This window comes from Vombatus ursinus, unplaced genomic scaffold, assembly GCF_900497805.2.
Source record: "Vombatus ursinus unplaced genomic scaffold, bare-nosed wombat genome assembly UNPS02014812.1, whole genome shotgun sequence".
In the NCBI taxonomy this organism is placed as follows: Eukaryota; Metazoa; Chordata; class Mammalia; order Diprotodontia; family Vombatidae; genus Vombatus; species Vombatus ursinus.
Genome location: NW_020954590.1, coordinates 89,411,459 through 89,435,638, shown reverse-complemented (window position 1 = coordinate 89,435,638; position 24,180 = coordinate 89,411,459). Strand labels below are relative to the sequence as shown.

Genomic DNA, 24,180 nt, shown 5'->3' with positions numbered 1-24,180 from the left:
TTTCTCCCCTTCCAAACCTTTTTAGTTTTCTTACTAGTCCCTTACCTCCAATTCTCTGGGATTCCATGACATTGGCTTCTTTGCTGTTCTTTGAAAAAGACACTCCATCTCAAATGTGGGCATTTCCACTGGCTGTCCTCCATTCTTGTAATGCTCTCCTTCCTCATCTCTGCCTTTTGACTTCCCTGTCTTTCTTCAAGTTCTATCTCAAATCCCCCTTTGTATGTAAAGCCTTTCCTGATCCTCCTTAATTCTAATGCCTTCCCTTTATTGATTATTTCCAATTTATCCTGTATATATAACTTGATTGTACATAACTTTTTGCATATTGTCTCCCCATTAGACTGTGAGCTGCTTGAGAGCAGAGATGGGCTTTTGCCATTCTTTATGTGCTTAGTCCAATGACTGGAACATAGTAGATGCTTAATAAATGTTTATTGACTGACTGACTTTATTCAGAGGGTCCAGTTATTTCTGTGCTTTAGCCTTTCTATGAATCTTATTGTTTTGACTTTGGCACAAGAGCAACTTGCTGAAGATGAGAAAGTAGCCATATAGATCATTAACTGTTAATAGCTGGTTACATTTTTTTTTTAATCACCAATAAAAGTCCAAGCTTTTTTTCCAAACCTTTCCAAACCTTTGGCATCCTGGCCTCTTTCAGATACCTCGAGTATCCGTTCCTCAGAGCTCTCAAAATTGTGTTGCCTATAACATGGACCACTCCTTCATTAATACTTTTTCTCTTTTTTCTTTAGTACCATTTCTGCTTGGCTACATACGCAGTGATTTTGATTTTCATACATTGATCACATCAGACTCCGACCACTTCTGACAGAACATAGCATGTTCGTGCAGTTTCTCAGTATGTCATCAGGTTGTTTCCAAACTGCCATAAGAGTTTTACATTTGAGGGCAAACTAATTTCCCGTTGTCAGACACATGTACATCCCCTTGTTTGTGTTCTGTATACTGCACCAAGTAGCTCCTTCATTCCCCTCTGTTACCTTGCAATGATACCTTATTAACTGTGCAATCACATGATCAAGGTGTTACAAATGTTTGCATTCTTACAGCACAAATATTGGGCTGTTTGAAAACCATGATTGCTGGGCATCTGCATTATAAGTTATCCTGAAACCATCACAAACATTTTGTGGAAACAAACCTTATTTTCTTCTCCTATTAAAGCTATTTTCTGTTGTGAACTTAATCATCTGCTTATAATACTGTTTTTCTCTTTGTTAATTTTCAAATGAAGTGGTGGCAACACTGGTTTGTCATTCAGTAGAGTTTCTGTCAAAGTAGAGTGGTGTGCCTGTGATAGAAGAAAAGAATATCTGAAAAGATTCAGTCCTTATGAAGGCGAGTTTGCATAATAAAATTGTTTGAAAACAAAGCAGTTACATGCAATTGAACTTTAAGTACATTTGTCATTTAAAATATTTGTCATTAGCCAGTAGAAAAGTATTTTATATCATAACTAGCTATTCATTTTCACTGATGGATTAGGTAGCTAAAAATAGAAAAAAACAAATTTCCATTTTTCAACAAAACAGCTTTTAAAAGTCTCCTCCTGTTTTCTACCATGTACTTTTGAGAGTGAGCATTTTCATTTTATTCATCTTTTAAATCAAAAGACAGAATTAAATTCAATGTGGACCATATTGAGCCAAATATCATGTGTTTAAATTAAAAAGTCCAATACTGAAATTAAGTTTACATGTGATTGTTATGTTAGACATCTTCCAAGTTGTAAGTAATTTCCTTAAAATGTTATCTTTTTTCTCTCTTTTTACATGTATATACACATATATTCAATAAAATATGGAAATTAATATGAATTCTTGCAGATAAGCATATGAGGTCTTGCTGGATTGTTTTTAATTATTACAGACTGTCTCACATAAAATATTTGTAATTTTATAATTGGAGTTTTTATTTTATATTTTGAGTGTTAATAATTATAGGTAGAATAACTTTTCTATTATAATTAGGATTATGTGATATAAATTTTAATTTGTAGCTTTGGGGGACAAAAATTATTATAGTTATTATAAGCATTTAGTGAATAAATTTAAAAGATTATTGTGAATAGTTTGTTTAAAGAGGTTTACAGAACAAAAAATATTAATTACACAACTAATAAAATCTGAAGCTGAATTCAAACCTAGATCTCCTGGATCTGTAGTGTTCTTTCTACTATACTATGTTGCCTTTCTTGGTGGTAAGTTACTTGACACAAGGTCTCAGTTGGATTTGCCTATACCTTTGCATGTAATGGGTACTTAATAAACGTTTGAATGAACAGAATGAATGCCTGTGTTCCATATGCTGTAAGAGGTATTTAAATGGGATTCGTGTCACAGGCTAAATGACACTGGTGTCCTCCATTGATATCCGTATTTCATCATCTACAGGCCCTCCACCATCCAGTTTGTACTTACCGGGTTGTTTTCCAGCTAGTTCTAAATACTTCTTAATTGGAGCACTTGACAGAACACAATTCTTTACTTATGGAGGTCACGAACCCTTGTTAAGGCCCATGAATATCAGCAGATGGAAATAGCTTGCACCTTCTCTCTGTTCTTTTTAGTGCTTTCTGAAGGTTTCTCAGACATTAAATGGACATTAAAGAAATGGAAAACTTTGTAAGTGTTTCATAGAGACTTATTGGGAATGACTGATCCTGTTGGAAAAGGGAGTGACAACCTTCCTGTAACCCAAGTTGGAAGAGGGATGAAGGCAAATAAAGCACTAACTTATGGAGAATTAAGAGGAGTTTAGTCAGTGCCTGAGTAGTCATTTCGTGCATCAACATGATTGATACAGTGACACTTTTTTTTTAATGAAAGAGCTGAAGATGTTTTGACTAACCAAGAGGATATTGCATGGAAGGCCTTCCTCTAGAATGACCAGTAAGCCTTCCTTAAGGCAGCTGGTGCAGGAGCAGGAACAGCAGCAGAATTGCTGCAGGACCTCAGTAGATAGCTCTCAGTAAACCCAAGGAGCTAGTGTCTAATGCTGCTTTTTGCACAACACACTGTCCCTAAAGGACATGTTATTCTGAAGATTAGGTTGGCTTTTTATATTCCCCTAAGAGAAAACAAATAGCATAAGAAGTCATAAATTGATATACAACAGTCAATTATATGGTAATATTTTCAAAATTGGAGGCAGCTAGTTGAGTGCTGGGCCTAGTCAGGAAGACCTGAGTTAAAATCCAGCTTCAGACGCTTACTAGCTATGTGACCTTGGACAAGTCACTTAACCTCTGTTTGACTTAATTCACTGGAGAAAGAAAAGGCAAACCCCTCCAGTGTCTTTGCCAAGAAAACCCCATGTTCTGTTCAGTCTTTTTTCAGTTGTGTCTGACTCTGTGATTTCCATTTGGGGTTACCTTGGCAAAGATGCTGGAGTGGTCTGCCTTTTCCAGCTCATCTTAGAGATAAGAAAACTGAGGCAAACAGGGTTAAGTGAATTGCCCAGGGTCACAGAACTGGTAAGTGTCTAGCGCTGAATTTGAACTCAGGTCTTCTCTGACTTTAGACCCCATACTCTATCCACTGTGCCACCTTGCTGCCCCTATTTTTTTTTTTTTGATTAGGCAGTGGGGTTAAGTGACTTGCCCAGGGTCACACAGAGTCACAAATGTCGCTAAGACATGGTTCCTGCCATCATGGAGCTTGTAGTCTTGCAGGGTACTATGACACCCAGCCACATAAAACTATCATACAAAAATAGTAAGTGTCATGTGTCTGAGGTCCAATTTGAACTCAGGTCCTCCTGATTCCAAGGCCAGAGCTCTCACCACTGTGCCACCTAGCTGCCCCTTTGCTGCCCCTATTAAGCACCTACTACCTTGCTGTACTTAGCTCAGGAAATACAAAGAAAGGCCAAAAAACCAAAATAAAACCCAGTTCCTGTTCTTAAAGTCACTGTCTAAATAGGGAGACAACATGCAAGCAACTATGTACAAGCAAGATATATATGGCATAGCTTGGAAGTAATCACAGAGAAAAGGCACTAAAATTAAGGAGGACCAGGAAAAGTTTCTTGCAGAAGGTGGGACCTTGGTTTCCATGACCCTGTACTTTTGTGATGCTCTTACCTTGAACCTTTGCTCTCTTCTTTACTGGCTTCTTATTTTCCTTTCACCTCTTAAGGTAGATATTTTCCAAGACTGTGTATCATATTTTTTCCTCCTCTCTGTCTTTTCTCCCTTGGCAATTTTATGGGAATTTTTTTTCCTATTCTTTAGTCATTTTTATGCAGATAATTTCCAGGGCCTTTGGGAGGCAGCATAGTATATTGGAAAGAGTATTAGATTTGGAGTTGGAAGAATATTTCATTTATAAAGGGACCAAGGGGAGAGTTGTACCAATCTAAAGACTCTTCCTGATGATCCTTTTTTGGGTAGGGGATAAAATGAGGTTACAGTGACTAAAGTGTAAATTGTTTTTTGGCCTTAATTTTGTTGCTGCTCTTTTCAAATCCTAAATTATTGACAAATTGTTAAGATTGTTTAAACTCTTAAAAATTGACTGTAGGTTGCAAATTGATGAACTTAACAAATTTTTAACCTTTCCACCTCCACTAGCTCCTTTTTATCCACTCTTTAAAAAAAAAATAGTCCACATTTTCTTCTAAGCTCTTCAGAACCCAGGGTGTGGGGTCAGGAGACCTAGATTTAAACCTAAGTTCTGTTACTTCTTAATTTTATGACCATGGACAAGTCACTAGATCTCTCTGAGCATCATTTTTCTTCCTTGTAAAATTGAGCACTTTTCCTGCCTAACTTTCAGGGATTGCTGTGAGCAAAATCCTTTATAAATGTGAGTTATCAATGACAAGCCATGATTCCAGAGGACTATGATGAAGAATGCTAGCCACCGCCTGGCACAAAGGTGATGGACTAGGGTACAAGTGACTGGACACGACCAATTAGGAAACTTGTTTTGCTTGATTTGGATAGTTTTTACAAGGGTTTTCTTTTCTTCTTTTTTTTTTTTCCTATTTTTCCTATTTTGGGGGGGGCAGGGTGAGAGAAGAGGCAGAAGGAAAAAATGTGTTAATTGAAAAGAATTATATTTAAATAATTTGAGTTGCTGTTTTTATAGTTCTAGGTCCACAGTAGGCACTTAACAAATACTCATTGTTTATTGACAAATTGCCACAAATTATTGCTTGATAGCAAGTTAAAATAAAATCACCATCATAAAATATTTTATTTTCCTCTGTTGATATATCTCTTAAAGAACATGATGTATAAAATTTAAACTTATAAAACAGACAGTGATTTTAATTACAATATGATTCATTGATATATCCTTTTAAGTAGGGATCTTTTAAAAGGCTTTAAAAACCTTTGTGAAAAAGTATATGTGTAAGCACATATACCTTTAAGAAGCACATCTGTTACATTTGAAATATTTCTAGTATCTGCAAACACTTAGAACAGCTTAATATTTTCTCAATTTTTTTTCAGGTTTATACATGTGTTTTTCTTTTAAATCTTTCTGTCATACATCAGTCATTAAATTACATCAGTTTCTGCTTGTTACTTACTCTGGGTAGGTGGGTAGTTGATTTTTTGCAAAGCTGGCTATTTACTGTTTCTACTATGAATTTACAATTTGTTTCTATACTGCATAAAAGTATTTATTTCTAGTTTGTAGGATATATGTGGATTATCTTCATTGTGTACAGTTCTTATTTTTCACTTTTATTTTTCCTTAGGTCATTTGGAATATTACAGTAAGAGTCATTTTCTCCCAAAGGTAACCAGTTATATCAGCTGGTAACCTCAAAAGATCTCAGGATTACTTGGATGTTAAGTTATTTCTGAACAAGGTGACCTAGTGTTGTTACCAGGAAAAATTTTTCATGACTCTGTATTCTTGAAATCTCCAATCTCAATTTTTCCAGCTATAATAGCAAAAAAATAACAAATATATGTAAATTTAAAAATAAATGAAAATAGCTAACATTTGCATGGGTCCTTTAAAGTTTGCAAAGTGCATGTTTGATCTCATTTGATTCTTATAAGTAACTCTATGAGGTAGGTACTGTTATTTTCCCAGATTTATAGATAAAGAAACAGGATGAGAGGTTAAGTGCTTGAAGCTCACACAACTCATAAGTGTCTGAGACAGGGTTTTGCTCAGGTCTGTAATTTCAAGTACAGTACTCTAACTATTGTTTCACCCATTTGCTTCTAAATAGTGGCACCTTTGAGGTACCTAGTACAAAGTAGTAGTATCCTCATTTTGTTGATGAGAAAACTGGTTCTCAGATAATACTTTAAAGTTTTTTGCAAAGTATGTTTATCTCATTTAATTCTTAGGATCCTTTGAGATAAGTATTGTTATCCTCATTTTACAAATGAAGAAAATGAGGCAGAGAATGTTTAAGTGATTTGTCTATGGTCACACAGCTAGCATGTATTTGACACAGGATTTGAGATCAGTTTTTTTTTCACTTCCCAGTCCAGCTGTCTTTCAACTAAGCCAAAGTGTAAGTGTTTTTAGAAAGTGAAGACCAATATAATGCATAATGAACCTAAAAAAAACTGAGTGGGTGAACCCAATTCATAGTACATAGACTATATCTCTTCCACAGGAAAATTACATTAACCATAACTCAGAATTTTGTCAGATGCATGTAGTTTCTTACTATTGGATTACCTAAACATAGTACAGAGTTTCTAGATGAAATTAAATATGTATTTTAAAAGCACTTCATTCTACTTTAAATAGTTAAACTGATTTAAAATAAATTGCTGTAGCCAGCATACAATTTGTAAAAACAAATTTTTATGAGAAGAGCACCTAAAAATCCCTGGTAAGTTCTCCTTTGTTACATTTCTATCTGAACGCTTATTTTGAATGGGGAAAAGATGACTTGTTCTGACCGCCATTTTGCATTCATCCATTAAGCAATCGTGGAATCTAAGTACTACTACAAAGCTTTACACCAATTAACAATTCTAAATATGATGTTATGTAAAACTCTTAGTGTTGCCAGTAATTTACTAAAAATGTGAAAATGAAAGGAATTTATGTTAAACTGAATTTAATAAATAATATACAGTAAAGGTTTTGATGTCAAAAAGTTGGGCTGAATTGAGCTAGTTGGTTAGAGGAAGAATTGTGAGAATATTTAGGATTGTTATACATATTTGCCTCAGTTTCCTCATCTGTAAAATGAGCTGGAGAAGGAAATAGCAATTTGAGTCCAAGTTTTACAGAACAAATTCTTTTATTAAGGGGATTTGTTCCATGAAGTTTGGATTCAGTCAAAGAGTCGCACTTCAGGACCTAGAGGGCCACACTGTGGCCTCTAGGACACAGGTTCCCCACCCCTGCCTATAATAATTGCCAAGAAAACCCCAAATGGGGTCACGAAGAGTCAGACATGACTGAAGACAACTAAACAACAAAAGAAGACAAAAACTAATACTTATAAAGTTGAAGAAATACTTTAAATCTCTAGTATATGCAATTCTTTTCTTTTTGTTTTTTTTTAGTTTAATATTTTTCCCCATTTATGTGTAAAAATAATTTTTTAACATTTGTTTTAAAAAAATTTTTGAGTTCCAAATTCACTCACTCTCATCCTTCCCTCCTTCTCCCCCCCCCATTGAAAAGGCAAGGAATTTGATATAGGTTATACATATGCAGTCATGCAAAACCTATTTCCATGTTTGTCATGTTGTGAAAGAAAACACAGACAAAGCAAGAAAAATAAAGAAAAAGTATGCTTTGATCTGCATTCAGACTCCATCAGTTCTTTTTTTTCATTGTAAGTGTTTCAGAATTGTCTTGGATCATTGTATTGTGGAGAATAGCTAAGTCATTCCCAGTTGATTATCACACAATATTGCTGTTACTGTATACTCCTGGTTCTGCTCATTTCATTTTGCATCAATTCGTGTAAGTCTTTCCAGGTTTTTTTTGAGAGCAACCGGCTCATCATTTCTTGAAGCACGATAGTATTCCATTACACTCATATACAACAACTTGTTCAGCCATTCCCCAATTGATGGGCATCCCCTCAATTTCCAATTCTTTGCCACCACTAAAATAGCTGCTATAAATATTTTTGTACACATAGGTCCACCACTAAAAGAGCTGCTACTAATGTTTTTGTACATATAGGTCCTTTTCCTTTTTGTTTTTTATCTCTTTGGGATATAGACCTAGTAGTGGTATTATTTGATCAAAGGGTATGCCTTATGAACTTAGTTCCAAATCACTTTCCAGAATGTTGGATCAAGTTACAACTCCACCAACAGTGCATTAATGTCCCAGTTTTCTCACATCTCCAAAATTTATCATTTTCACTTTTTGTCATATTAGCCAATCTTACAGGTGTGACGTAATTCTTAAGAGTTGTTTGAATTGGACAATTCTTTTCTTAACCTTTGTGAAATGCTTCTCTTAACTCTTGCCCTCACTTTGTAGGTTTGGTTTGCCAGACTTGATAATTCAAATGCTACTTTATTTATTTTAGGCATGCCTATGATTCATATGAATTGAACAGCAATTCCCGAGTTGTAACCTAAGAGAATAATCAGGCTTCCAATAGATTTGATTAGCCAACTAACATCTCTTTGTAGGATCATAGATTTAGAGCTAGATGGGACCTTAGAGGTTATGCAATATATTTCCTTCATTTTAAAGGTGAAGAAACTTCAGCCAGAAGAGGTTAAGGAAACTTTCCCAAGGTTATACAGTTAGTTAAGTGGTAGGGTCAGATTTATAGCCCTGGTTCTTTGACTCCAAATTCAGGACTGGTTCAAAAGTCACATCTTCCATTGGTAGCTTTCCATGACAACTGCTTCTTCAGCTAAAAATGATCCCACCCTCCTTTGACTTCCATAGCAGGATCAAAAACAAATATCCCTCTAATTTTTTAGTTTCTTTGAAACTTCACACAACCTTGCCCCAACTTATGTTTTTAGCCTTATTGTATATTACTCCTGCTCCTAAACTTTTCAATCTGGCAAATTGCCTTTTCTCTGTTTCTTATATATGACACTGTATCTGATCTTCCTGTTTTTGCACTGGCTGTTCCCCATTGCTTGGAATATACTCCCTCCTCAACTTTACCTCAGTGAATTCTTCTCTTCTTCAAGATGTGGTTCAAACATCCGCTTCCACATGAAGCCATTTCTGATACCCCCAAAGTGCTAGTGTCCTTTCTAAACTCCCTTGAAATTAGTACTTTATATTTATTTTCTTTATATTCTATATATACATATATACACACATACATACGTACATTTGTATGTGTGTGTGTGTCTTTTAGAACATAAGCTTCTTGTGGGTAGGGATTGTTTCATTCATCATATTTATTTTCCCGGCAGCTAGCATAATGCCTAGTACATTGTTGGCCCTTAATAAATATTTGATTAATTGATAGTAGTTTGTGTTCCTTGTGTACTTTTCACGTATTATTTTATATTTTATTTGTGTACATATTTTATTCTTTGCCCTTTACAAGCTCCCTAAGCAGGGGCTATTTTATTCTATAATGCATCCTCCGTTTACATTTACCTACACTACCTTACACATAGTATTTGGATAGTTCTGTGACCTCATTAATGTGGGTACTTCTTACAAAAGTATACATAGCAACTTAGCCGTTCCTTTTCAGCCTGTGCAGCTTTTATAGTATCTTATATAAATATTCCATAGTAGGGTCCACCCAGTATGCTGGGTATTCCTGTTGACATTTTGTTGATACTACTGGAGTAGATGGGCTGTCTGCAAGTTAAACCTTGCTTTCACAACATGACCAGCCCTTATTTTCCAGGCATACCTCTTTCTCATCATCTCCTTTATCCTTTTTTTCCTTTTTTTTTTTGCATATTATTCTTCATTATTTGCTGTAGAGTGTAGACTATTCATAACCATCATGCTTCTCTGTATTGATCTTTGGGTAGCTTACAACTTTTCCAGTTACAACTCTCCAGAGTCTGTTGTATTTCTTGATTCTCAGCCATATAGCATTAGCAGAACATGTTAAAAAGATAGACTTTTGTTTTAAGGAAGAAGGGTCATTAAAAGCACCATATAACTTTCCCAAAGTAATCAGTTTGATCTCTTTTTTAATTTTGGAGGCAGTGGAGGTTAAGTGACTTGCCCAGGGTCACACAGCTAGCTAGTAAGTGTCTGAGGCCAGATTTGAACTCAGGTCCTCCTGACTCCAGGACAGGTGCTCTACCCTCTGCGCCACCTTGCTGTCCCCTTGATCTCTTTTTTAAAATTAAATTTTGTTTTTTAAATCAAAAATCTGCTCTTTCTCCTTCCTTTCCCCCCTACCCCCATTAAGAAAGCAAGGTAGGGGTGGGGGGAACCTGTTACAAATTTGTAGTGAAACAAAACAAATTCACATATTGGCCGTGTCTAAAATAGTATCTCTGTACTCTGAGTCTTTCACCTTTCTGACTGGAGGTGGTTAACATGTTTCATGATGAGTCTTCCGGAATTATGGTTGGTAATTTATGTACCTATAATTTTAAAATCTAGAACCACTTAAATTTTCGTGATAGAGTATTTCAGATAACCCAAAAGTATTTATCGTTATGAGATATATACAGTCAGTCAATTTACTACATTTCTAAAGCAGTTGTTAACACCCTACACCAGGAAAGGAGAGGAAGGAAATAAGCATTTATTGAGTGCCTGCTATGTGCTAGGCACTGTGCTAAGCACTTTACAGATGTTTTCTCATTTCATTGCAAGATCATCATCATCATCATCATCATCATCATCATCATCATCATAGTCTCTCTCCTGCCTGGTCTCTGTTGTCTCTACAGCCTATATTCAACATAGTTGTCAGTATAACTGTTCTTCCAGAGCAGGGGTCAGCATACTCTGATCCACAGCCTGCTACCTGTTGTACAGTTCACAAGCTGAAAAATGGTTTTTATATTTTTAAAAGGTTGAAAACATCTAAAGGAGACTAATATTTTATGTGTGAAAATTATATGAAATTCAAACTTCAATGTCCATACATAAAGTTTTATTGGAATACAGCTGTGATCATTTGTTTACATATTGTCTGTAACTGCTTGAGCATTACAACTACAGAGTGAAGTTGTAACAGAGACCATAGGTAGTTCTTTCATTTCTCTGCATTGCCGTTCAGCTCACTACAAAGTACAGTGATGCAGTTATAACTTTTGAGTGTCACAGGTATCACTACATGGAGACATTTTATTTTATTTTATTTTTATTTCATTATCAGTGCATACCTATTATGTCAAAAGAAAAAAAGAAAAAGAGGAAAAAAATGTTTTTTTAAGCTCAGGGCCAAGATTGAAATTTTTCTGAATGAGAACTCCCTTCATCTACTATTATTGAATAGTGAATGGCTTTGGAAATTAGCTTTTGCTGACTTGATAGTGTTTCTTAATGAATCCAACCTAAAATTACAAAGCAAAACATTGTTTATACGCTAAATTTATACTGCAGGTAAGTCAAACCGACAACTAACATTTCAATCACATGTAATGTCCAGCTGCTTTATATACTTCCCATGGCAAAAGTTAAAACAAGAAGTCAGATCTCCATTTTCACAAATATTCACAGCAGATTCATTTTGTATGCTAAAACTACAGTTCCTGTAATGCTTTTCCGATCTTGATGCAAGTGCACAGGTCCATATTTCAAAATCCATTTATTTAACTGTGCAATTGAGGAGCTTCTACCTAACCTTCATTTGGAAATGATTAATCTGCAATGTGCTAAAAGGCAGCTATTAAGAAGAATCTAATGGAATTCTATGAATGCCTTCCAAGTGATGAATATGCTCAAGTAAATTTCTGTACTCCTCAATTGACATGAGTATTTGGCAGTACTTATCTGTGTGAAAAGACATTTTCAGAGATGAAACATGTAAAATCTCATAACAGATTAGTATTAACAGGTGAACATTTGCAATTGATTTTGATGATACGAACATTAAAAAGAAATGCTATTCTTTTCATTAGTGGACTTGCATTATTAAAAAAAAGATTGTGCTCAGTTATTATTTTAAGTTTTGTCAATACCCTGTTTTCTCTTTTTTTATATAAGTTTTTGCATAATATCCTCAGTTTTGCCTTTTAGTCCACAAAGCACAACATATTTATTGTCTGGCCCTTCACAAAAAAAGTTTGCCGACCCCTGACCTAAGAGTAATTCCCAATCTCATCATCGAAGGTCCTTCTATAACTACTTTCCTTTTGTGTTCTCCTGTGGATCTGTGTGTGTGTGTATACACACATGTACATAGGTACACACACACATATATACATGCATGCATATATACATATATATTTGTAAAATAAGAGTAACACCTTTAGATTATACTTTTTTGCTTTTTTAGGGTAGTTTGAATACAAAAGGAGATAATGTACTTATATTTTTAAAAAATTTTATTAATTTATTTTGATTTATCAACATTAACTTCCATAAGCTTTGAGTTTTAAATTTTCTCCCTTTCCCTCCTCTCCTTCCTCCCCAAAACAGCACGCGATCTGATATAGGCTTTACATGTGCATTCCTATTAAACATATTTTTCACATTAGTCATGTTGTGAGGAAGAATTAGTATCAATAGAAGGAACCACAAGAAAGAGGAAACAAAACAGAAGAAAAAAATGGCAAACAGTATGCTTCTATCTGCATTCAAACTCCATAGTTCTTTCTCTGAATGTGTATAGCATTTTCCATTATGAAACCTTTGGAGATGTCTTAGATCCTTGCATTGCTGAGAAGGGATAAGTCTATCAAAGTTAGTCATTGCACAACATGGCTGTTCCAGTGTACAGTGTTCTTCTGGTTCTGCTCACTTCACTCAGCATCAGTCCATACAAGTCTTTCCAGGTTTTTCTGAAGTCTGCCTGCTCATTTCTTATAGCACAATAATACTCCATTACACTCATGTACCATAACTTGTTCAGCCATTCCCCAATTGATGAGCATCCACCTCAATTTCCAATTCTTGGCCTCCACAAAAAGAACTGCTATAAATATTTTTGTACATATGGATCCTTTTCCCATTTTTATGATCTAAAAGGAAATAATATAGTCAAAGTGCTTGACACAGACTTTAAAGTGGTTATTGTTAGTGTACACTAAAATGGCCTTTTCATACAAGCCAGTTTCCTTACTCTTCCTGTAACTATTATATTCATTCTTGCTACCTTGCAATTGCTCATTCCATTCTTCTTGCCTGGCCTACCTTTTCACTTCTTCACCAATCCAGAGCAGTAATTTTCTTATTTCTCCAAGATTTTCTTAATTGACCCTCTTCATTGATATCATGCCCATAGTCTGTAGCCTTTCTCTTTGAACGTAAAATAAACTCTTCGCTTCCTGTGTATCCCCTCTCTACACTCTTTCCCCCCCCCATTGCAATGTGTTTCACATTTTAGATTCTCAGTAAATATTTATTAAATGAATAGATGTCTCCTTGCTGCTTAACTAATAGTTGGTATCATACTGTTGAGTACATAATCCTATTTTGTGGCTTTACTTTAGTTGTGTTCTATAATTGCTTCTTCAAGTTTTATATCTTTAGTCAGATTACAAACTTCTTGAGTCCAGAGTTGTGGCTTCTACTTTTACATCCTTGTGTAGTCCCTTTTTTGGAGAATACAGGTTCTCAAAAAATCTGCTGTGTGAACTATTCAAAAATTGTTTTGCCAGTATCTACAAAGTCGATGCATATTCTTGAATTGTATTGTAAATTGTTGTCTCAGTAATGAATTATGAGATCTAAAATTTCTCCTTTAGTTATTTAAGAACCAATGAAAGGCATTTTGAGTGATTAGGCTGTTCCTAGTTTTTTGATCTGCAGATAAATTTGAATTAAAACTAAGGATTCACATGTCTTTTCTCCAGAATTGTGGTACTGGATAACAGTAATATTTCTTTGTAACTTTTGGTTTACTTACCAACGATATAACTCACACATGGAATGAGGAAATAGCTACATTAACCCCTACACAAGTTTCAAACTGAAATGATTACTAGAGCTCTGTAAATGGGTTATATTAGATATTTAGATAAAGAGGACTAGACCACCTCTTGGGTAAGAAATATCTGATGAATTTATAAATATCAAGTGAAGTCTACTTTCACTTCATTAGGATTCTGTGTGGTTTTGTATAGCCAGTAATAGTGTCTGTTGCCATTCTATTTGTATTAAATAGAATTTATAATGACTGTGTTGTGAATATTAAGTATACATATAAAATGACATCTTGTTCCCAGGCACTAAATTTACTCAGCTGATGGCAGAGTTGGTGAAATACATGCATACACACACTCTTATATACTTTATACATACTATATATAGAATATAATTGTATATATATGGAGTATAGGGTATATAGGAGAACAAGCACTTGTGGTGTGATGGCTTGTCGAGCCCTTTTCAGAGCTGCTCATCTACCTTTGGTCCACCTTCACCCAACTCTCACCTGTGGCTCCAAGAAGCTGTAGTACTTGCACTGACCATGCCCTAGTAAACCATCTTGGCAGATGGGCTGTACTAGTTTGAGGGTAACCAACAGGCCTCACACACGTCAGTGAGGTAGGGGGGATGTCTGCCCCAATTATGTGAAGATTTTCCCTCTGAAATGGGTGGATGAGAACAATTTGTTCTAACAGCCAGGAAGGCGGCTGAAGCAGGCACTGTGGAGTGCTTAGAGCTTGGTTAGACATCAAAGATGCCACTGCACCCTAGGCCGTTGCCAGTTATCTTTTGTCCTGCCATTGGACTCAGGAAGAGAGAGTGAGGCTGATGACTCTGTGCAACTCTGCCTCACTTAAATCCACTTTGTGCACAAATCATGATATCACCCCGTGATGTACTTGGTCCTCGTTGAAAATGAAGGACGAACAACAAATATAGTCGTGTGTGTGTGTGTGTGTGTGTGTGTATACACATACATATACATATATACACACACAGACACACATATACTATCACACATATTCTGGTAGGCTTTTTTTTTTTTAAGACCTGAGCTGCTGCTGCTGCTTTTGTTTTTTTTTTTTAAAAGGCAATTGGGGTTAAGTGACTTGCCCAGGGTCACACAGCTAGTAAGTGTCAAATGTTTGGTCTGAGGCTGGATTTGAACTCAGGTCCTCCTGACTTCAGGGCTGGTGCTCTGTCCACTGTACCATCTAGCTGCCTCTCTGGTAGGCTTTTAAAAAAATTATTGAATAAGTTTTGTTTTGACTTGGTGAACAAACTGAAACCTTCTAGTTATGTTACGTTTTTTTTGAAACAGTTTTAATATTGCTTTGTAAGCATATATTACCATGTGCATAGTAGGTACTTTTGAATGATTATTCTCTATTTGTTTTATTTTGTCCTGTGTAAAAATATCAATGCAGCTGTTCCAGTTAAAAATGCCAAATTGACAAATTACTCAAATTGATGCTGATCTGTTATTTTGTCACATATGGTAAGAATGCATTAATTTTTATTTTATTTTATTTTATTTTTTATTTTTTGGTTTAGGCAGTGGGGTTAAGTGACTTGCCCAGGGTCACACAGCTAGGAAGTATTATGTGTCTGAGGCCAGATTTGACTCAGGTCCTCTTGACTCCAGGGCCGGTGCTCTATCCACTGCACCACGTACCTGCCCCAAGAATACGTTAATTTGAAATTTATAATAACTTTGACCTAGATTGGGTGGGCTAATTTGAAATTTACCTTGAGCCACCTGTGGAAAGAATAACAATTTGGGGGGGCCTATAGCAGGTTGCTGAGCAAATTAGTAATGTGAATCTGGTCTTGAAATTGTTTACTTAACAAATCTGCTTTTAAAAAATTTTTGGAAGCATCCTTTCACATTCAAATTATTAGGAAAGTATAAAATAATTCTTAGGTCAACCTTTCTTTAAAATTGGCTGATAAGATTACTATTTACCAGTATTTTTTTAGCTCAGTTTCTGTTATTATCTCTAATTGGGGAAACTGTGAAAGAGCACCTGAATGGAAATTGGGAGACCTAGTTAAACTCCCCTCAAATTCTGTATTCATATTCCACTTTACCTTGTAGATGTCTCCCTCTACCTTCCTAATTACCTCATATACATTTTGCTTATTTGTGCACATATGTATGTGTATGGACACATATGGATTCATATATATGTGTGTATATTGTGTTAGTGTTGTCTCTTCCTGTAAATGTAAGCTCCTTGAGGGCAAGGACATTTTCACTTTTACCTTTGTATTGCTGGCACCTAGTAAGGTGCTTAGCATTTGGTAACTGCTTAATAAATGTTTGTTGATTGATTCTAGTTAGATTCTGCCACTAACTAAACCTTGGTTTTCTCATCTGTTAAATGAAGCATCCCTTATACAGTTCAGTGATTCTGTGAATACTTGAAAATAATAAAACTCCACTAATCTTTTTTATCAAGTCTTTTACTGGTACTTCCTTTGGTACTTGCCTTCCCCTTAGTATGGTTTTAGAGTAAGACAACTTGGAGTAGTGTATAGAGAGCTCTTTTCTTGGATTCAAAAAGACCTGAGTTTAAGTTCTGATTTTTACACAGTGACTTTGTGACAATGAGCAAATCACTTAATCTCTCAGCACCTCAACTTTCTAAGCCTATAAGTTATAGAATAGTTGTAGAGGGAGTTTCATACCATGAGTTTCCTTATATTAATAATATTAAAGTTTCGGACACCTTCACCCCTCCAAAAAAATTGGTTTACTTGATGGTTTCTTGTCTTTAGGCAGCTGGCTTGCAGCTTTCTGCTTTACCAAATTAAAGTAAAATGGCATGCAATATGTTGATTTGTTTTGCTTGACTATGTTTATTTATAAAGGTTTTGTCTTTCTTTTTTCTGGTGGGGCTGGGGAGTTGAGAAAAAAATAAATGCTTGATAATTGGGGACATTTTAAATTGAAAAATTAAAATGGCATGCTGCAATAAGAAAAAGCACTGACTTTGGAGTCAAAAGACCTGGGTTCAAATCTTGGCTCTACCCCATACTGTCTGTGTGACCTTGGGCAAAAATCATTTAATCTCCCCGGGTCTCAATTTTCTAATTTGTAAAATGAGGGTGTTGGATTAGAAATATGTGATCTTCCAGCTCTAAATATCTAAATCTAAACATATGATCTAAATATATGATATCCAGTGGACAAGTGTCATCTTTGGTATTTTTTCCTTTGTTTCTCAAAAACAAAATCCAAAGATTATAGAACGCTCACTCTCCAGTTTGGTCAGGGACTGGTTTCTTTAAGGCACTTTTTTCCCCCCTTTAAGATGCTAAAAACAAAAATCATGAAAGGTATTAGAAAAATATGCATAAAGTATAAGCAAAATTGAGATGTAAGAAGAAAGAAATTAACAGAGGAGGCAGCTTTATTTTCTTTCATCTTTACTTGTATTTTGAAATTTAAATTTTCTTTTACATTAAAGCAAAGAAGAAAAAGATGAAAGAAAAATCATCAAAACCTATCAGTTTATTGAAAAGTATGTTATCTGAATTTTCTACACCTGTAAACTCTGTCTCCCCACCTCTATAAAGAAGTAGTAGATGTCCTGTAATATCTCTTCTTTGGGGATACACTTGTTCTGTAATTTTTCAGTACTAATTTTTATTATTTTATGGTGGTTCTTTCAATGTGTATCATTTTAATTATTGTGGATATTGTTTTCTTGGCTCTGCTTGTCACTTTGCATCAGTTGATATAAATTTTTTCATGCTTCTCTTCAGTAATTTTTTTTTTTTGTATCTTATAGCACAGTAATATTCCATTACAATATATACCACAGTTTATACCCTGGTCAATGGACATGTACTTTCTTTCTAATTTTTGGCAACCAGAAAAAGAGCTACTATAAATATTTTGGTTTATATAGTCCCTTTCTTTTTGTCATTGACCACCTTGAAGTATGTACTTTTAACAGAATCTTTGAGTCAAAGTATATGTATATTTTTAGTCACTGTATATGAATAATTCTAGAGTGCTTTATCCTATAGGTGTGCCAATTTACAGCTCCATCAACAGTGAATGCATTAGTATACCTGTCTTTCCACAACTTCTCGAACATTGACTATTCCCAAAGGTGTCTTTTAGCTTTTGTTTTCTTAGAATCTTAAGTACCTTATGACAATTGGGCAAGCAGTGGTTTAGAGGAAAGAAAAGGAAGAAAGAGAGTGGAAGTAGAGGTACTCACAAGTCACTGTAATATGGGGCATGATAGAAGAACTAACCTGAGGCCTGGGCTGAGAAATTTAGAGGTCTCTGTCAACATTGTTATTGTTGTGGTTGTGGTTGTGGTTATTGTTTTGTCCTTCATTCTGGAAAAAGACCAGTGACATCAGGAAGGTGATATCTTTACTTGCAAGTAAATTAGATTTAAATGAGGCAAGACTGTGCAAAGTCACCAGCTTCACTCTTTTCTCTGGAGCCATGTGCGTCCAGTGCCAAGACATAGATCAGGATGGCTGGAGATGGCCTGGATGCAGTGGAAGATTGGCCTTTTTAAGCTAAGATCTTTCCCGAGTCCCAGTTTGTCTCAGGCAACACCCTTTCAGTGATTAAGGCTAGGTAAGAAATGAGGCAAAAAAAAATTGGCCTCTTTTACCTACTCAAAAAAAAAGAAAAAACCAGTCTGGAGGGGAAGACCCTCAGGGTTTCTGGCCAGAACCAAAACAGTGACTATTTATACTCACTCTGGGACATCAAAACCCAAACAATGACCAACTGGGACAGCAGGCAGGGGATGATAGAAGAACTAGCTTGAGACCCAGGGCAAGAAATTTAGAGTCAGTCAACATATGTACTCCTTTAAGGAAGAAAGTGGGAGGAGGGCAGTACTTAGACCCAGAAAGAGATGACTGAATAGCGAAATGGTGAATTTAGAGACACTCCATTGTGGAAAAAAGTTATTACTTAACTTGTCTAGGAAATGTAGCTTTAAATCAGTTCCTCCATATATGTTTATTAAAATCCTAGTATGTTCCAGGCACTGGGTTAGGTGTTATGAAAGCAAATACAAAAAAATGAAACAATTCTCATTTAGTGGGTTTCCATTGTAATAGAAGATATAAGTACATACAAATACAGATAGAGCATAAATATAAAGTTAATAAGTACAAATATATACAAGGTAGTTAAATAGTTTAGAAGGGAATGTAGTCCCTGTCCTCAAGGAGCCCACAATCTAATGGGGGAAGAGAACATGCAAAAACTTTGTACAAAGAAAAATAAAGGATAAATTGGAAATCATCTCAAAGGGAAGGAATTTCAGTCTTTTTGGAGAAGGTTGGATTTTTCTTGGGACTTGAAGGAAGCCAGGAAGCAGAATTGAGGAAGGAAAGAATTCAGGAATGGAGGGGGGAAATTGCATCTTTATTTTCACTAACCTCTAACTAAAATTTAGCATTTCCTTCTATTATTTGAAACATTTTTGTGAGAAGAGGTCCAATGGTTCACCAGACTGCCAAAGGGATCCATGACACACAAAAAAGGTTAAGGACCCATGCTGTAATAGATGAGGCCAACTATGGAGTAAAATTATCAGTTTATCAACAGTTATCAGGAGTAGATTCCTTAATCCTTTTCATTTTGATGGAATCATTTGTTTAAAATACCATATTGTATTTAACCTGAGATGTTTGGTTTTTAAATATTGTTATGAGACATAAAAGATTTTCTTGTAGAAGAAAATATTTTCTTTTTATGTAACTTCAGCTGTCCATTTATAACCGTTTTAAGAGCATTTTGAGTACATGAAAATTCTGGGATCAAGCATATCATCTTATTCTATTAAAATGTCCACAGTTCAGATTCATTTTATATAAATGGAGAGCAAAGGTCTTGAAATATCCATTCTTTTTTTTTTTCTTGAAGATTAGGAATCTGATGCTAGTTTTCACAATTTCCCAAAATTCTTCACCTAGCAATGGGAGTCTAAGCAGTCTGGCTACAAAGACAGACAAAAAAGTCTTTCCTTTCAAGGAAGGAGCATACAGTCTAATATGGAGTGAAAGAATAACGTGATTACTAAATAAAAGCAAGATTTGCCTATAAAGTGGACAAGCTGAAGTTAAGTGAAAATTGTATTAAACTTTTATCTCATTTTGCAAATACCTCTGTAGCACTAGAGTGATAAGTTTAAATCAACTACCAACTACTTTACTAGGGTGTTCTGAGGTTCAGATGAGATAATTTATGTTAAATGGCATTTAAATGAAAAAGCTCTTCTCTCTATTAGACAAAATACTCTGTCCTGTTTAATGTTTTGGTTTTGTTTTTACAATAATTGTATGTAGCTAAAAGTAAATGAAGAATCAAATTAGCATACGCGCATGGGCACACACTCTCTGTCTCTCTCTGTCTCTGTCTCTCTCTCTCTCTCTCTTATTACAAATCTAGGGGGAAAAAAAGAGAATTTTTTAAAACCCTGAAACAAGGGATAGGTTTGGCCAACTTAAAATACGGAAGCATTGAAATTATAAAAATAAAAAAATAAAATTCTAAAGATCATAATATCATACTAATATTGGGGACATTTGGGGCATCTAGGATGGTGGTGAAGCGGATAAAGCTCCAGCCCTGGAATCAGGAAGAACAGGGTTCAAATGTGGCCTCAGACACTTCCTAGCTGTGTGACCCTTGGCAAGTCCCTTAACCCTGTTTGCCTTGGTTTCCTCATGTGTAAAATAAGCTGGAGAAGAAAATGGCAAACCACTCCAGTATATTTTCCAGGAAAACCCCAAAATGGGGTCACAAAGAGTCAGACACTACTGAAACAACTGCATACATCATTTACCATTCCAGTGAACTGAATAGTGATCAAAGCCACTGCTTTTCCCTCTGGATAAAAGGATTGCTATCTTTAGGTTGGTCTCAGTTTTGCATAATCAGTAGCCACTTGGACCATAGTGTCCTTATCTCTGCCTTCTGACTTTATAGAAATATTACACTCTGCTTTGTTTAATCTTTCATTCTGCTATTGCCACTTTTTTGTTGGCCTCTCCCTTTTTTCCCTGGAACGTAAGTAAAACCCAAATACTTGTAACCATATTTATTGACCATTACTGTTATTGGAATATATTTTGCACTGTTTGGCAGAAAGAATGTCCAAAAGTAGAACATGTTTTATCATCATAATTTACCATTTTGTATAAAATACCATAAAGCATCTTATTCTTTCTAACGAATTGAAAACTCTGGAATGCTGATTTCTGCGTTCTTCATTTGTTTCTTAGACTTTTCTAATATGCTGAATGTGAACCTTTAAAGAAAATATTCTTGAATGTTCAAGCAAGTATAGACTGGAAGCTAGATTTTGGTGCAAATTAAGGTGTCGTTACTCGTCTCCCTTTTCTGCATTGGATTCTTAATTTGTACTTGAAAACCCTAAACTTTCTCTTTGTTTAGAAAAGTTATATAATTTATACATAACAAACAAATGAGTGTGTGTAACTAAGAAAAAGGTGGGTGTTAGATTCAATTTCTATAAAAATTACCATCATTAATCCATTTGAATCATTTTTTTGTGATTAGGAAGCGATATAGTTCATGCTTCTCTCAAAGTCTTCGTACTTTGTACCAAAAAAAAAAACAAAAACCCCAACAACAAAAAGCACCATGCACAATGCCTTAGATATGGTAGTTACTTAATACATGTTTGCTGAATTTGAAAATGCCCACCACACATGTCCTTTTCCATCACCAAAAAACTAGTTAATTTTAAGAGAACTTTGATTATAAGAGACAGCAGCTTACTACAAATAATGTTTATCCTATGTATTGTTTTATTTTATTATATACAATGATAAAAGATTAATAGCTATTTTATTGATTTATTTTTGAACATTTTTTAAACATTTGATTTTATTCAAATAATCTATTTTTATAGTTGCAAGTGATGTCTTTTTAAAATGCCGTGTTTCTGAGCTTTACTTTATTGAAATAGAACAACTATTGTTTGTACCAGTTATCATCTCAATATAACATGATATAGCCTTTATCAATCAAATGAGCAAGTAATCAGACCACAAGTAAGCCTGTTTCTTAATCGTTAAAAAACAAAAAATACTTGGGCTGATCACTGAGGCCCTCCCAAGCTTTAAAGACGATGCTTTTCTCATGTGCTATGTACCCACTGTGCTCTGAGAAGGGAATACGAAAGAGTTATAGTACTTATTTAATATTTTTAAGGTACTAATAACTATTTATAGAGCCAGGAAACTCAAATTTTACTCAGTTGTCTGAAGTATATCGTTTGGGGTTTTTTGGTAAAAATTTTTTTTTATTTTAAACTTAAATACAAAATGAGAAAGAAAATAAAAACATTGCCGTGACACAGCAGACCATAAGAGGATTCAATATAAAACAATAAATTTGTGTTTCAAGAAAACCTATATAGTAAATATTACACGTTGTTTCCAAAGCTGCCTAGCTTTGCTTCCTTGTTGGTTTTCTTTTGTTCTCTGCTGTGTAATGTTTATTTTTTAAAATAATTTTTAACAATATTTAAAAATTTATAGTATTCACAATTGCTTGTATGTAATGTCCTAAGCAGCCTATATTTTAGCTTATTTATTTACTTGTCAGCTTAAATTGAATCATAGCGGTTGATGTTCGTGTGACTGAGCTACAATTTCCATCTTTTGTAAGAATTTAAATTATAAGTTTCTCTGATCTGTTCACATTAGCCATGTACTTATAAATCTAACTTGTGTTATTTTTTGTGTTTTTTTAATATGTATATTTGCAGAGGAAATAAAAGCTGAAACTGAAAAACAAAGGTTAGTGATTTTTTTTAACTTTAGTAAACATAATTTGGTACTTTTTATAAATCTTAGCTAAATTACTATTTTATAAAAATTTAGCATGATTTACTTAAGCTAGAATGGTTTCTATATATGATCTCTATAGCAATTATATGATTGTCTTTTTAAAAAAAAGTAATTGCAAGCACCATAGTAAAATAAAAAAAACTTTTATATTAGTATTTCCAGTAATAGATTTACATAACTCTGTATAAGTTTATTTTCACACTTCTGTAGTCACATCTTGAGATTTTTTTCCTCAAACTGTTTGAGGTATACTTAGAAAATATGTTAGATTTCTTTGCTACTAGTGACCTATATCTGTCAATGTTACCATTTCTCAAAGGCTTGCTAATTTATCTGAGGACAAATAAAGTAATTTATATTTCTTAAAGCAGTCTGACATAGAGCTGGTTAAATGTAGGAGAATCATTTTATACTAGGGAAAACTAGAATTTTGGAAAGAAGATGAAACAGGGAGCCATAAATGTGTTCTAGTCATGGTTATACCGTTTAACTCGTTATATGATGTTGTCATTTAACTTCTCTGAACCTGTATTTTCTCACTGTAAAATGGTAGATGATCACTAACTCAGATTTATGAGTTTTTAAATACCTATATCTAATCAGAATATTCTTTTTTTAGTCCCCCTCATGGAGAAGCAAAAGCTGGTTCAAGTACTCTTCCTCCGGTGAAATCGAAGACTAGTTTTATTGAAGCAGATAAATACTTCCTACCATTTGAGCTGGCATGCCAGTCCAAATGTCCCCGGATAGTTAGTACATCCCTAGATTGTTTACAGGTTTGTATAATATAGTGTTACCTAGAATCTATCAATTTTAATTGTGTATCCAAAACACTGACCACAACTGATGATTCATACTGCTTTCATTTGCTGTAGAGGACAATTAGCACATTTTCAGTAGCAACAGCAAAATTCCGTTTATAACTATAAATAGCCCATTGGTTAGCTGAAATAAGACAAAATCTTGATTAGTGCTATCTCTAATAAAAAGTATTGATTCAATCTACAATACATCTTTGAAGCACAGTATGAAATTGAACAGTTGTGAAATTCAGAACATATCATTTACTCAAAGATAGTTATGGTGTAAGTAAAGGTACAGTATCTGAAACTTTTATTTTTAAGAGTAGTGTTAGCCTGGCATAACCTCTCAGTGCTCCAGGTAACTCCATAAGACTGTAAGATGTGGATCTACATTGGTAGAGGGAGTTTACCCACTGAGAGTTCCCCCATAGTGGAAGAGTCCAGACCCCCAAAAATGATTGATTTATATGTGATATGTGATGGCCCTTGTGTAGGAATCAGTCTTTCAGGAAATACTCGGTCTAAATTTA

The 24,180-nt window shown here is 34.7% G+C and overlaps 1 protein-coding gene across 1 annotated transcript in view; it reads left to right on the top strand.

Moving 5' to 3' along the window:
* LOC114053877 (brefeldin A-inhibited guanine nucleotide-exchange protein 1) overlaps positions 1 to 24,180 on the top strand; it is a 152,101-nt gene that overhangs the window by 13,262 nt on the left and 114,659 nt on the right. The window contains exons 2-3 of the mRNA XM_027876985.1: positions 22,766 to 22,796; positions 23,467 to 23,623. Coding sequence (XP_027732786.1) covers positions 22,766 to 22,796; positions 23,467 to 23,623 — 188 coding nt within the window. The remainder of the gene's footprint in view (positions 1 to 22,765; positions 22,797 to 23,466; positions 23,624 to 24,180) is intronic.